Raw genomic sequence first — 16759 nt, forward strand, 5'->3', positions numbered from 1 at the left:
ATAGCTTTAATAATTAGGAAGACTGTTTGGACATCAAAGCTAAATTTTCTTCTTTTCAACTTATACCCAATGCTTCTTGTTGTTCTCTCATGGACTAAAGACAATAAACCTAATTACTTCTTCATGTGTCAGTCCTTCAATTGCTTTAAATTAGTTAGCATGTTCTCTCCTATACAATATAATATACATATACAATATACAGTATACATAACATAGGATGGAAAAAATTTACAGTTTTAGTCTTTTCTTCCCTAGGTTAAATATCTTCAAATGAGCTTGATGTGACCTGGGTCTAAGGCCTTTTGCCATTCTGGTTGTCCTTCTCATGTTCTCCAGCTTATCAGCATCCTTCTAAACTGTGATCTCTGAACTGAAAATAACACTCCTCATCAAGTCTAATGATCAGAAAGACTTATAGGAACCAATATAAAATGAAGGGAGCAGCAGAACCATTTATACAATTACAGCATTGTAGACAAATGCCCAGTCAGGAGATGGAGTGACTTATTCCAGGAATTATAAAAAAGTCAGAATGGGAAGAGGGTCAGATAAAATATAAAGGAGACTGAAAAGGTGTGTAATAGAGGGAGGGAGGTTATAAAGAATCTTGAATACCAGAGCACTTTATATTTGATCCTGAAGGAGCTAATGAAGTTGATTGAGTCAAGAAGTGACAGTATAGATAACTGGGCTTTAGGAAGCTGACTTTCATAGCCAAATAGAATATGGATTGGAATGAGAAAAGACTTGTGATTTAAATAACCATAGTTCAGAATTTGTATGACCCCTCATATTTCCCAATACTTCATTGAACTTAATAATACTTGGGAAGATACCAGACATGATACTATGCTCTACTGAAAATCTGATGATGAGATTAACTGAAAATAAATGTATGGACAATGTTCTACCTCTTCCAATTTAATCCAAGGGGAATTTTTTAAGTTAAATTGGAATGTCACCTGATTAGATGACTATATCAATACTTATGATATTCCTTTTATACAACATAAGGATTATTCAAGCCATGAATAGCTAGAACGCTAACTTTTTCTGGGGAATAACCCCATTTTTTTTTTCCTACAGAAGGCAAACTGCAATTGACTTTTCATTGTCCACTGAAAAATGTCATTCTGGAGTGTTCCAGAAAGTCATGTTCCTCTCTGACTGTCCAGTCGGTGCAAGTGCTTTACCCATGAACATAAACTCTTACTTATGGCTCTTACCCTTCACTATAGAATGCTGGGAGAACAGAATGCTAGCTGACCCTGAAGCACTGAGTGTTTTCTATACAATAACAATGTTCTGCAAGAAAAAACTACACAATTTGACAAAGACACTGTTGATGCTTTGTCAGATGTTCCACAACTTTATGAATTATTCCAATCACATTCTAAAGCTTTAATTATTTCACCATGATTGTAATGCAAAACTCTTCTTATGATATTTTTCTGGTCCTGTAAGCCTGAAAGGAAAATTTTGAAAGCTGTTGACCTGAGACATCTGCCATTATAGAATCCAGTAGTTGAGCCAATTCCATTGGGACATTTTATGGTAGAAGATAGCTCTATGACCTTAGCAAATAGCCTAAGTAATAAAGGAATAGCATTCATGTTTCCATCTTAGTATTTTTGTATCACAAGTTTTCATCTTTCTAATAAGTCCAACTCCCCAAATGTTTGAAGATTGATATTCATGTGGCCTCTGTAATAACCATCACCACAACTTGGCCTTTAGAGATATTCCACAACTCTATGTCTCTAGTTATGAGGATGGAAAAAAAGAAATCCTTATTCCTTCAATTTAACAAAGATAAGTTTGCCATTTCAAGGAGAGCTTTATTAGGTAACTATGGGAGAAGTAAAATAAACAAAATACAATAACATAGGATGGAAAAATTTACAAGAACAAATATTTCTATCTGTAAAGCAATGTAATGGTACACTCTTTTCTCCTGAATTTCTCGCTAGCTATTAGGTAAATTAGCTAGTTAGTGGCAGAATCAACTCTGGAACCTAGTTCAATGTTCTGTCTGATATACCACTTTGCTAATATGTTGGTTCTCAGGTTGTGATTAAGTAGAAGCTTATAATTCATCTGCTCTCTCATTTAGGTGCCTCTTTTAATCACTGACTAGTAACTTACTCCAATAATGTGAACTTAAAAATGAGGAATTCAGATCAACTCCCAAAAGCTAAAGGGAGGCAGCCTGCTATTATAAGCTCTGGATTCTTGGAATCTATGATAAACTAAAAAGTTTGACATGTATTACCCTATTTCACACAATTTGTCAAAACTCAAACTTTAAGCCAGAAATCCTTGATAATTCAACCAAGAATGTCTGCTCATAAGTTTCTACTGGAAAGAGTACTTACTCTGTCACCTGCCCATCCCCACAGTAGGGGGTTCCATGGATATGGATGAGAGGAGGAGAAGCTTCCCCTAGTTCTGTGCCAGCTGCAGCTTGAATTTGGTATTGATATATCTGACCAGGAGTAACATCCCTGTCCAAAAAAAAGGCGGGGGGGAGACATTGAAAACAATTTATGGAATAATACAAAGACATGCTCTCCCCTTCTAGTTTCTCTCCTACTGATATAGTCTATACAGCATTGTTAGAGTTACCTTCATCAAATTTGAAATTGATAAGAACCCCAAGATAATGGTTCCTTGTGATGACAACACTAGCACTCCAGACATCCCAAAATCAGCCAGAGTCAGGATAAGCAAAAGTCCTTAGTCTTTATTCTTGGTCTTTAGATGCAGGATTGAACAGGATGGAAGCAGAATCTCTGTGACTGCCTTATTCCTCATCTACTGCAAAGAGTGACTCTGGCTAGTCTTACGCCATCCCCTAGTCCCTCCTACAATCCTCTGTATACACCAATCATTGAGCCATCACAGGATAGTGGGAAGGACCATTTTCCAAGCATATGCCCATAAAGTATTGTCCAATCAGTAATTAGCCCTATGTGCTTGAACCAATCTCAGTGCAACGACTTAAGAGTTTCAGCCCTCTACAATTCCCCATTACCTACTGAATACATTACTAATTCTACAGCCTGACATTCATGGTTGTAATAATTAGGTCTTAACTTCTACTATTTCTCTTAATGGACCCTTTATTCTAACCAAATTGAATTAGAACATCATTCCCCAAATATGCATTTCAGGCTCTGCCTCTAGCCTGTCATGTCTTTGATAATACTGTTCTATTTGGAATAATCTCCAAATCCTATCCATCCTTTAAAACCAAAATCAAATCCATCCCTCACCATAAAGGTTTTCCAGATCCCCCTAAAAAAAAATCCCTAGAATTTATCTTTTTCTGCAATTAATCAATACATATTAAGGGTTTCTTATATGTCAGATACAGTATTAGAGAAATGAATACAAAAATGAAAGTCTTTATTCTCAAGTTCTCTTATGACCATCATAGAACTATGAGTGTTTCTTATGGCATTTGTTAAGTTTATTTATTATAACAAATATTATGGATATTTGTAATCATGTAATCATGTTCTCTATTAGAATTAAGGACTGTGTCATTTATATTTACATTCTATTCCACTCATTCACTTCCAGACTACCCCATATATGTATATATGTGGAGGGGAAGGTAGATGTAAAATCTAGGTTAAATGAATGAATAAATTATCTTTTCATATGTTTTAGCATAGAAAAATATTAAGAAGGCACACCATACACCATACTACATATATCATACATACATAATATACTTACATATATACAACATCATAATAATAACTAGTGTATATATATATATATTATTTAGGATAAAAAGATTAAATCCTTTTGTCCTCATAACAACCATGACAGTATTATTTCCCCCAGTTTATAGAGGAAGAAATTGAGGCTGAGGAGCTTGCCAGTATCACAGAGCTAGTAAACATTTGAAGCTACATCTGAACTCAGTTCTTCGACATTCCAGTCTGAGTGGTTTATACATTGCACAACCTAACTGATAATGTGAAAAGGAATTGATTTGGGTAGATTTTAGAAGCAATCAGGATGATGGCAAGCTGATGGAACTTAAAATTAATTTTGTTCTTTGAGTTTCTTCTTTGTATTTCTTTGAATAGATCAAATATCTAACTGTCTTTACTTCCCAAAGCAAGTAAAGGCAACAATCACTTATGAATCACTTGCTATATGTCAAATGTTATGCTAAGCTTTGGAGACAGAAAGGAAGCCCAAAACAGTTCTTTTCCTGAAGAAATTCACATTTTCATAGAGGAAACAATATATAAACTGCTTTGTGTATACAAGATATTATTACTATATAGAAAAATTGCAGATATCTTAGAGTAGAAACCTAAGGAGCCCCTCAGGAAATGCTTGTAGAAGTGAGAGAGAAGCCAGATGAATAGCAAGGAAAACCAGGAAGTTGAGAGAAAGGAGGAGAGAATTTCAAGCATGGAGGAAGGGATAGTGAATGAAAATAATTACAGTAGGGAGATGGAATTTCCTTTGTGAAGATCAGCAAGGAGGACAGCATTTCTGTTTAGCAGAATATGTGGGAGACCATGAAAGTATAAGGGGAATGGAAAGGTGAAAGAACTCAGATAATGAAGGGCTTTGAAAACTAAGCAGAGAATTTTGTATTTAATCCCAGAGATAATATGGAGATATTGAAGTTTATTCTGCAAAAGGCATGTGTTAGCCTTTAACTTCAGGAAAATCATCTTGGAAGTTGAATGGAAGATGGATTAGAATGAAGAGATAAACTGAGGCAAGTGACTTTCCTAAGAAAAGTTGTTAGAAAGACAAGGTACCTTTCTTATTTGCTGGCTCATTCCCTTTTGCTGAAAAATATGCCCAGATTTATTGCATTTTAGAAAACAAATAAAAATCCCTTCATTTAATCCTACTGTCTTCTCAAACTACTGGCCTATATCTCTTTTCCATTTCATGGCTTAACATTTAAAACAAGATATCTGCATTCATTGCCTCCATTTTCTTACCCCACACTTATTTTTTAGTTCACTACAATCTGGCTTCTTCCCTAGCACTCATCTAAAACTGTGCTCCAGTGTTATAATCATCTAATAATTGCCAAATCTTATAGCTTTTTTTACTTAGTCCATAGTATTCTTGAATTATCTGATATTGCTGACCACTTTCTTCAAATAGAAACCTATAATATCTTGAATTTTCATGATAACTTACTCTATTTTTCATTTACATATTTCTCAGTATCATTTGCCAAATCATTATTTTCTTCAATTCTATGTATGAGTGTTTTCCAGAATTCCATGCTATATATTCTCTGCACTCAGTCAGTCTTCTCAAGAACTGATAGAGGTTTATTTTTTTTTCAGATGACTTCTATATCTATATGTGCTGGTCTCTTTTCTGAACATAATCCAATGGATATTGAGCTTTTCCAAGTGTATGATTTCTGTAGATATCTTAATCCTAACATTTCCAAACCAGACCCTTATTTACCTCCTAAATTCTTCCCCCTTTCAAACTTTCCTAATTTTGACTGAGGAGATCATCATACTTCTAATTACCCAAGTTCAGAATCTCAAAGTGATCCTTAACTTTTCACTTTCCTTTATTCCCCATATCCAATGCATTACCAGATCTCATTGATTTTGTTTGAAAAAAATATATATCTTGCATCTATCCCTTTCTCTACACTCACATGGATACCATAGTAATCAGACCTTGATCCCTGCAGCAACCTTCTAAGTGATTTCCCCATCTTGTGTCTCTCCTTTCTCCCAACTTTTTTTTTCACATAAGTGAATCCTTCACATTCCTGATATACAGACCTGATCATGTCACTTCTTCCTCAAGAAGGTTTTCCCTTGTATTTAAGACAAAAGCTAAATTCTTTTTTGTTTTCCTTTTTAAAGCCCTTTTCATTCTATCTCCAATTTACCCTCCAGTCTTATAGCATATTATTCTCCTCTAATCATACTGCACTTAAGACCAATTTAGCCACTTGGAAGGCATTTCACCTCTTTTTTTTTCTTTGCCTTTCTATAAGCTGTCCACCATGACTATAATGTTCTCCCTCCACTTAGAATCTCTAACTTCCTTCAAAACTCAGTTCAAATGTCACTTCTTCCAAGAAGCTAACATTCTTCCCATCAGCAATCACTTTCCATTTAATGTTTATATTTTCTTGTCTATGGACTCATTTTGTCCCTCTCAGGAGAATGTAAATTCCTTCAGGACTGGCATTGCCTTTTGTCCCTCAGTATGTAGGATATAGGAGACACTTAATAAGTTCATATTGAGAGCACTGATTAGTTACTCATTTTTGACTTTTGTTTCTCTGGTACTTAATACAAAGTATGTGCTTATTAAATGTCTACTGAACTGACTAAGCTGCTTAGAAACAGAGACTGTTTTATGTTTATTTTCCCAGTTTTTATCATACTCCACTAGAACATAGTAGGTGTTTATATATTCCTAAAGAGAGAAAATCAAAATCCCATTGAAAACACTAGAAAAATTCCAAGACAGTTTTCCAACTTACTTGTCAATGAATTTCCGATGACGGTGTGTCACCATGACAGGGGAGTTGCTTTTAAATGGGGGATCCCGAAGGATCTGGTACTTTACAGGTCTGCAGCCAGAACACAGTGGGCTATGAGGTTTGGATGTAAGAAGAGCTGCATCAATTTCCATCCTCTCATCAAATGTGTAGACCTTCACTCCTGAGACTTTCCATTCAACATTAAGTTTGACAGTGAGGGGAGTATCACAGAAGGTATCCAAGGGTCCCAGATGAACAGACTCATGGTTTTCCATTAAGACCTCCATGTCAAAGAGAGCTTGGGAGGAATCCATGGAGAGGTAGGTGATCCACAATGTGAGGCTATCTGCATGGACTGGATGGAGGAAGAGCAGCTCCAAACTACAACCTTCTGCTGGACAGGGGACAGTCATGTTCATATGGTACAGATGAAGCTCTGGACTCCAAGCCTGTAAGCTTGGCTCACAGGGTTGGTCCACATCTGGGGGTCCTAAGAAAAGGCAGTGAAAGGACAGAATGACAAAAAAGAAGATAATGACAAAAAAAAAGAAAGCTAAAGAATAAAATTCTATGCTTGTGTTAAACAGCAAAACCTTTGCTGTGGAAGGTTATCTTGATTGATTAGAACACAATAATGAAGATAAGGATATAAAGTCATTCTGTTACTACAACACATAACCCTAATTCTAGTCCAGTATTCCAGTAGATCTGTGTATCAATGTAGGTTTCCCTTCCATCTAATCAGATCACATGACAGGCCTGGTACCATGGATAGAGAGTGGCCCCATGCCATAATGATCAGGGTTCAAGGAATCCAAGTAATATTTTATATTTTATAAATATTTCAAATTTTACATGTATAAATAATTTATTTATATTTATTATTTTTATTTTATAAAATAAATATAATAAATTATTATGGTTATTTGATAAATATATATTATATATAATATTTTATATACTGGTTGTATGAAGATCCTTTAAAGATCCTCTTTAACTGGGAAAGCGCCTGTTGCTGTTGTTGAGTAATTTCAGTTATGTCTGATTCCTTGTGATCTTCTTGGCAAAGATATTGGAGAGCTTTGACATTTCTTTCTCCAAATCATTATACAGATGAGGAAACTGAGGCAAATAGAATTAAACTAATAAGGGTCTGAGGTCGCATTTGAAATTATGTCTTCCTGGAGTCAGGGCCAGTGCTCTATCCACTGTACCACCTAGCTACCCAAGGCTCTAGACTACTTTAAAACAGTATAAATTTCATAAAAGGTGCTATCCTACAGTGGTGGAGAGAATTTATTCATCTGGGAGTTTCCCCTGTAGACCACAATCCTACTCTTCATTCTTATATAGATTACAATTTATGTGATCTATGAACGTCTATGTCTGATCTTTGATGATCCTCATTCATGTCTTCTTATAAATCCCCAATAATAGATCAATACATCTATCAAACATGCTGAGGTCCAACCTAATCATCCAGCTCTAAAAACATATCCTTGGAATGGGGGAGAAAAACAAATTAAAAGTATGAAAATAGATCAGAACAAATTCTTGCTTCAAAAACTAGGTTACCAAAGTGTTGTATAGTAGATGTCCTTACAGAATCCAATATTAAGTTGTTTTTATTATATTACAATTTCTGGATATAAATTATTATTTATATATTAAGTCCCACCTAAAATCCCATCTTGTATAGGAAGCTTCTTAATTTTAAAGTCTTTACTCTGCTAATTATTCTCTGTTTATTGTATGTACAGTTTGCTTGTGCATATTTGTTTGAATGTTTTCTCTTTCATTAGATTGTGCATTTCTTAAGAAAGGGACTTTCTTTTGTGCATTTTTGCATCCCCAGCACTTGGTACAGTGCCTGACACATATTAGGCACTTAATACATAATTACTGATAGATTATTAAAAAAACTATTAAGACTAATTTCAACGCTGTTTCAACATAAATTCTAAATTAATTAAAGTTAGACACAATGCTTTCTGAGTCTACCCACTCTGCAAAATATTTCTTTCTGATTGTTTAGATTTCAACTTGGCATCTCACCTATCCATGAACACTGGCTTATAATCTATCTTTCTTGCAGCCCACTTTTTAGATTGCTTTTAAAATTTATATTGTTGTGCCACCATGCTATATTTGAATATATAAAAATCTGCCCATAAAGTTGGGGACAAGAGAAAAAACAAGCATTATTAAATGAGATCAATATTGATATTCAATTGCCAAGTTATATGTAAAGGAGCATGTATGGGTAGGGAGGTGAAATCTAAAATTTCATCATTTTAAGGAATTCCCAGTGTGGAAACTCCCTCTACCAAAGAGACATACATTAACAACTGAAAGGCTAGCAACCTATCATGTTTTATCATGAATTACCAGAAATACTAAGAAATTAGTTGACTAACCAAGGGTTACACTGTGAATATTTGTCACAGGAACAATTAAAACAACTTTTCTTGACTCAAAGGCCAGTGATCTGACCATCACAACATATAGCCTTACAAATATCTGTAAAGGAACACAAATCATAAAACTTCAAGAGGTCATATGACCAGGAATAATCAATGGAATTTTCTAAGATGTTGAATATAATTTATGATACACAACATTCTAATTGGTATTATAGTGATTTATCTAATTACTTGTATTAATCTATCTCTTTCCTTTTCTCTCATGCTCCCTCTATCTTTGTCCCTACCTCTGCCTCTGTATCTCTTTATATATATATATATCTGTCTCTCTGTGTGTGTCTCTGTCTCTGCCCCCACTCTCTCTCTCTTTATGTATATCTCTCTGTGTATCTGTCCCCTCTCCTTCTCTCTCCTCTTCCTCCTCCTCCTCCTCTTTTCTTATTCCTTTTCCCTCTTCACCTTCTTTCTCCCTCCCCTTCTATCTTTCCCTTCTCTGTCTCTGTGTATCTCTGTCTTTCTATGTGTATCCTTTCTCTGTCTTTAACTCAGCTTGTGTCTCCCTTGACTAGATCTCCCCATCTTATCCAAGCTGGATGTTCAGCAGCCACTCATGGAGCTAATCCCACTTGTTATTGGCATAGGAACTTTGTTTTTTTCTGACTTGAGCCAGTTTGCCCCTCCTTTGGCAATCTGATGACTCTCTTCTGGGAGAGCTCATCGTATTGGTGTGAAACTGAACTTAGTGCAGATACCTAATTGGTCTAGCCTACTGGAACTCAGAGTTCTCCATCCTTATTTCCCCAGCCTCAGACTCCCCAGTAACTGGGATATAGGTGTGTACTCCTATATCTGGCATCTCGCCTACCAGTTTGTTAATTCTCTGGGAAGTAACTGTGCTCTATTCCTTTTTTTGGACATTTCCCTTTTATAGCACCTAGCACATTATTAAATTATCAATGACTGTTGAATGGGGTTGAATGATATTATTTGTAAATATTTCCATGAGTTTGTTTCTGAGTGAAATGTATAAAGATTTCATCATCGCTAATGTACTTTTCCCAATTATTTTATTTTTTTGTTTTTTCTTATATATTTATTTACATTTTCTAATTTCTACATTTCTTTCCCCACTTTTCTCAGGCATTCTTCATGACAATTAATAAGTTTTTAAAAAGGAAAAGAAGCTCAAAAAAACAGCCAATAGTTCAATAAATGTAGTGTTTCATATCCATAGTTCCTCTCCTTTTCAAAGAAGAAGATAAAAGTATATTAAGACATTTCAAAAATACTAGGTCATGGTATAGACCAAAGAATTAGGAAATAACATTATCAGTCCCTACTTAACTGAAGGAAGACTTAGAAGGAAGATCCTTCTTAGAGGTCAGAAATCTTACTTCATCTTAAGATCACTCTCCCCTGGAACTTGCTTTCCTGACTGGGTGAATGAATTTCTAACTTTATTGTCATTTCATGAGCAATCCCAGTCATCTTCCCTTCGCTCCCAGCTCAACTCACTTTCCAGACTTCTCTACCTCTTTGTCAACAGCTTTGTCCCATGTGGGTCCCCCTCCCTTGCTTATCATCTCCTTATAATTTGTCTTTCTCTTTTAGAATATAAATTCCTTGTGGTTAGAAATTGTCTTGATGTCTTGTATTTATATTCCCGATATTAAGCACTATGCCAGGCACACAGTAAGTGCTTAATAAATGCACATTTTCAAAATTAAAAGGAAACTAAAGTGCTTTGATCCATATCATTTAGCAAGCATTAAAGTTCAGAATTCCTCTTTATTTTGACTTCTTGTTGATGTGTAGACCCAGGAGATCTTTGAATTTTTTCCCAAGAATTCAAAGATAAATAAAGGGCCAAAGAAAGAAACAGGTCCTAAAACATCAGCACAGGACAAACTGTTTGCTGCAGAAAAATAGTCTTTCATGAAATGCCAATCTAAATTGTTCAGATATCGTGCCAGTGCAAAGTTTATGTTCTTTTTTCCATTCTTCCCAGAAAACTCTGATTTAAGATATTGTATACAGCCAATCAAGGTTTTTTACCTCCTGCAGTCTTCTTCAAGGTTCTTTTCTCTTGCATATCAAAAGTGGCAATTGTTGGAACCCTTTTAGCTCTTCATCATATTAGCTTCAATCTTTCGGTCTGATTTTAGGTTACAAGCCATCAAGAAGGAACTATATCTCTAACAATGCTAGCTCTGATAGCAAATGGCACAATGGTTCTTTGTGAATGATAAAAAAATATACTAAGACTGATAATGTCAGTGTTGATGCTCATGTTATGATGCTGATTATGTGAAGATAAAGAGAGCACTAGTGATGTCTCCCTTTAGGGAAAAGGATTCAGAAAATTGTAAAGAAACAATTCTGAATCTTTTTTTTCCCTTTCTTATTTGAAAAGATAAGAAAGATTCCCTTTGTCAGGTAAATTAATCAGTGCTAGTATATATATGTGAGTGAAGTGAAAAGAGGGATCATGAAAGTGACAGCGAAAACATTTTCAGCATTTAGGGAGCCTGGCTTACGTTATGTCTCAAGTACAACTAGTTCCCAGTTAATAGACTCATAAATACCATAGATCAGAACGAACAGTGTGGAACACCTAGTTCATCCTCTTGACTTGCTCCAATGTAAAAGTGTCCCCCTGTAATGTGTTTTCCATTATCTTCCTGAAACAAATGACTAAGAAGTAAGGCTTCACTGCTTTGTGGGTCAGGCTATCCCATGGATATATTTATTATTCATATTAAATATTATATAATTATGTTAATTGAAACAATTATATAGTATATTGAGTAAATTATAATGTTGCATAGTGGATAGAGAGCCAGTCTTGAAGTCAGGGAAACTGTTTCAAGTCCTACCACTGACATATTTTATCTACATAGTCCCAGAAAAATCACTTATTCCCTCATTTCAGAGGGTCTTTCCATACTGAAAATTCCCTGCACTGATGAAATCACAGGTCCAAGTCAAAATATCTTATACTTCTTGTAGTACAATAGAAGAAATAAAATGTAATAACAGTAATATATGACACAATGTTTAGCCAACAGGTACAAACACAATTTAATATAATATTGTGTTCATCCTAAAATTACTTTTTAGATATCCTTACCCCATTGACTTTCCTAAATACTGAGAGGGACCATTCTTTCCCTCCATGGCAGTCCCTTAAGACATTAAAATAATCTCTACAGGCAGAGTTTTTCAAAGCAGTTTCAATTGTGCATCTATTACCAAAAAGATCTGATTTCCAATAATTCATTCATCTTTACATGACTTAGATTCATAAAGGAAGAGATAAGTCAAGGAGGTGAAATGTTTTGTTCCAAATTAAGACTAATTCCACCCACTCTCTTATTCTCCTACCCATCTCAAGGATCAGTAGTATGGTTTTGCCACTCCCTGGTGCAGGACCAAAAGTGGGAAGCTGTTCAGTTTTACCTACTGCCTCCTCGGGAGTCCAGTAACCTGAAGAATCACACACACGACGTGAAGAAGCAGAATGGACATATTGACGGAAAGTTCCATCTTCTGCGCAGACTCCACACAGACTGTCAGCATCTCTAACAAGGGAGACAGAGCAAGGAACACTCAAAGACTAGAAGACCAAAGAAAAAGGAACTCATGAAGCATTGTGAAGGGGAAGACCCAGTTTTCATTCACTTCATTTCTTCCTTGTTTAAACTTCCCTGCAGAACAATTCATACTGACATAAAAATCTAACGGTCCTAAAGGAGAAATCAGTCCTAACCAAGAAATCAGGGGATAAGGAAGATGTAGTATTGTAATCTCACTAAAACGTGAAAAAGTATAATTTGTTTCTTTCCAACACATGCTTCTTCCACTTATTATTCTGTGGCAAAATCCAAAAGCTTCCTGTGTTCCTCTCAATGTAAAAACAAAAAATCAGAATAAAATTTAGATATCTAGATGATCATATTAATTTTCATCAATCTGGATTAACTTTCCTAAATGTAAACTTTCTGCAGGCAAGGAACAAGTGTTCTTTGTCTTTCTATCTCCTTTACCAACTCATCCATGCTTTGCATACTTTTTGGGGGAGGATGTCATTTAATTGCTACAGAGAATTACTGGGGAGAAAACTCTGTCTATTGAGGCATATAAACCACCTTTAGAGAGCTTCCTGGATAAGGACAGATTAAGAGACTTGTCTTAGATCATACGAATAGTTATATGTTAAAAGTGAAATTTGATTCCATGTTGTCCTGTATCTTTTTTTTTTTAATTTTAATTTATTTTATTTTTTAATTTATAAAACCAAATAAGTATTTCCATAACATAGTATAATAATAAAAAGATGATTGTACATCTATTAAACATAAATCTATTATATACAATTTGCTATTCTTTTAAACTATATAATAAATTTATCATGTAAATTTCATTTTTTTTCCTTCCCTTCCTCAACCCCACCCTAAAGATGGCTACTATTAGACACAAATATGTATAACGCTAGCTCTCTTTCCACTTGTTGCATCTTACCTTTAGATAATGGGTGCTTAATAAAAAAAGTTGTTGAATCAATATTATATTTACATAAATTTTCTAGTTTTCATGCAGTTTTCATCAGTACAAGATTATGCGAAGTAGGTAGAGCAAGTATTACTTTTCCAATTTTACAGATTAAGAAATCAAGGTTCAGAAAAGCTACAGTGTTCTTCCAGAGTCAGGATTTGATTTTTAGTATAGAGCTTCTTCTACCACTGATCTCTTAGGCATCTATTGAATGAATTCCCTTGCTGCATTAAAATACACTACTACTACTACTGACTACCAATGACATTGACCAAACACAATGAATGAACTAGCAGGGCCTATTAACAAGTCCATTTTCTGGGCCACCAAGAGAGGGGAGGTTAGCAGTAGCTGAAGGTCAGAAGAGTAATTTTTGAGGGTTGTTCCCTGAAATGAGGACAGCTTCACCAAACACAGTACAGCTGGAGATGGAAAGAGGCATTAAATCAGAACATTTCCCCAGTGTTCTGGGGAAGCATCTCTCTTAGGAAAGATTTCTGACACTTGCTGGAATGTTGCTATACACAGTTTAAAGCTCTGGTACTCAGCTCTCTTTGTAATTAGTGAAGGTTTCCGTAGGTCCTTCGTTTTCCTGGCATTAATACTGATTTTCAATGGCCACAAACTCATCATGTTTTCTTGGACACATTTGGCTTTTCTTCTTGCTTGTATGCGTAGATGGGGCCCCCTTACGACATGAGAATTCCAAATACCATCTAAGGATGGTAAACACAGTAGCCTACCCCACGTAAACTCCTGGGGATGTGACGTGAGTTTGGAATCAATGAACATATCAAGAGATCTCAAAAGTACAACCTCTCAGAGCAACATAAGAAAGCAAATATCTGTCTTCTCAGCCAGCAACTTGTGGCAACTCAGTGCTGATGTCGGGTTTGTCGTCAGGTTTGTACCGGAGAGAAAATAGAAAGATTAAATTGTTTATATATGCTATGTAAACGGTATAAAATTCTGGTTTGTGTGTGTTCCTATTGGGCTCACTCTTCAGTCTGCCTAAGCCAAACTACACGAAATCATAGGTGTAGAAAGATACCCTGCCCCTCCAAAACATGAAAGAAATACTTGTATTACTAGTGTAACAATTTTATTGTTCATATACTAAGTGAGTCTGGGTTTAGATTATATATATATATATACATATATATACATACATACATACATATATATGTATATGTATATATGTGTATATCTATATATGTATGTACACATATTAATACATTAAAAAGTTGACAATGAGTCTTCCTTCTAGTTTTATAATCACTACTCCCAGGGATTGCTATAGGGGAATCATTAAATTATTTTTTTTTAATTTACCAACAAAATTATCTTTAATTTACCTTAATCTAGAAACAATTTTTTCTAACATGTCTATATATAATATAGACATATAGTAGATGTTATTTCTGTAGTGATTTAATGTTATAAAGTTTTATATTCATTATTTTATTTATTTGTTGCATATATACCTATGCAACACAGATACATATGTATGTGTCTGTGTATATATCTAAATTTATAGATATACACATAATATAAATACAGCTATGGATACAAAATAGTTCACAGGTATGTAGCTAATATTTATATTATACTTTAAAATTTGCAAAGTATTATATATATGAAACAAAAAAAAACTGTAACTATATATACTATACATAGTATGAAACATTATATATATAGCTATATAAATAGTATATATAGTTATATATAATGAAAACACATGATTTTAGCATAAATATATATGTATATCTATAGTTTTATGTATTATATAGAATATAGTACATACTTATATATATATATTTACATAGTTGTGGTACATATATACTACACATAGTTATAGTATATAGAGTTATTTCTAATAGTTATTTTATATCATAAAAAGTATATATATATATTTTTTTTTCTCACAACACTGTATGGTAAATAGTATAATTATTCCCATTTTATTGATGAGAAAAGTGAGGTAGTTAAATGACTAATATAGGGTCACATAGTAAGATCTGTGTAGGAATTTAAAACCATATCTTCTTAACTTTAAGTTGTACACACACATACACACACACACACACACACATACACACATATTTCATTGGTTAAGAAGTTTCCTTAACCACTTCTAGGACTGTGAGGGGGATCAAGTGAGAGGGATTTGTTTAAGTGCTTTAAAATTATAAAATCATTATAAATTATGAGGTCACATTATCAAGTAGAAGCTGTCGATATCAAAGTGATTGTCACTTCCAGAAAGCTTGAGGAAAGTACCTTTAGGATTTCTGGTAATATCACAGTTGTCCTCTTCTTCCTTGATTTTCCTTATAGCATTTGACTTTAAGCAATTCTGTTCAGGTACAATATATCCTTGCTTTGTCATGGACATAGTAGGGGATAGACCAAAGACATTTTTCTCCTAGAACTAGTCAGCCCCTCAGGAGAGTTCCAAAAGCCATCTCATGACCATTAATTTTGCCCCACCTCCTGAACAAATAACCTCAGTCAGGTTTGAGTTTTATCTTAAGACTTTGATAATAACCAAGGTGCAAACAATCCTAGAGAAGACATATTTTAAGCTATTATCTATAATTAATATCTCAATACAAATAAAAGAAAAGTAGCAAAGTGCCTGGTGGGAATTTGGAACCTCCAGATTCTGCAAAGGGAGCAAAGTCATTAAGAGAAAGCCTGGGGACACCAAAGGAAACCACCTATTTCCCAGTTCTGGGAGGAACTGCACTCTCTACTGTGTTCTCAAATTTAATATTTGTCAGGGATTGCCTTGAATTTTTTATGCTACATATACACACATCCCACCAGCACAGCCAGGAGGAATGATCCTTGTTTTTCTCCTCTCTCTGACATTAGAGTAGTAGCTGGCCATTTCCCTCACTGAGAAGGTAGTGGCTAATGCCTGCCAGTTGGCAAGTATACTTCAGAGTCTGCCAGTTCATCCTCAACACCTTCCTCAACTGCTGGACAACCACAGGTATCTTGCCAGATGTGATATTTTCTATATGGGTGTCCAAAGAAATGCCTGTCAGACATCTTCCCAGAAAAATGAGCACATGTAGTGAGCTGGCCAGTACTTTGCTAAATGAGGTCAGAACTGGGGCTGGAGCAAAAATAAGGGTCAAGAGAGTATCCTCGCGCTCTCTATGTGACTCATTAATTTTTCACTAGTACATTTTGGGGTTTTCCCTGTGCAGACACACAAGAAATCTTCACTCCCCACCATTCTCAGGGGGGAAAAAATGGG

General features: G+C 34.9%; 1 protein-coding gene across 1 annotated transcript in view; it reads right to left on the reverse strand.

Annotated features, from left to right (window-relative positions):
• PAPPA2 (pappalysin 2) overlaps positions 1-16759 on the reverse strand; it is a 385692-nt gene that overhangs the window by 219721 nt on the left and 149212 nt on the right. Inside the window, exons 6-8 of the mRNA XM_051998898.1 lie at positions 12397-12518; positions 6515-7004; positions 2376-2504 (exon numbers count right to left, since the gene is read on the reverse strand). Coding sequence (XP_051854858.1) covers positions 2376-2504; positions 6515-7004; positions 12397-12518 — 741 coding nt within the window. The remainder of the gene's footprint in view (positions 1-2375; positions 2505-6514; positions 7005-12396; positions 12519-16759) is intronic.

The sequence above is a fragment of the Antechinus flavipes genome, chromosome 4, assembly GCF_016432865.1.
Source record: "Antechinus flavipes isolate AdamAnt ecotype Samford, QLD, Australia chromosome 4, AdamAnt_v2, whole genome shotgun sequence".
NCBI classification, from domain to species: Eukaryota; Metazoa; Chordata; class Mammalia; order Dasyuromorphia; family Dasyuridae; genus Antechinus; species Antechinus flavipes.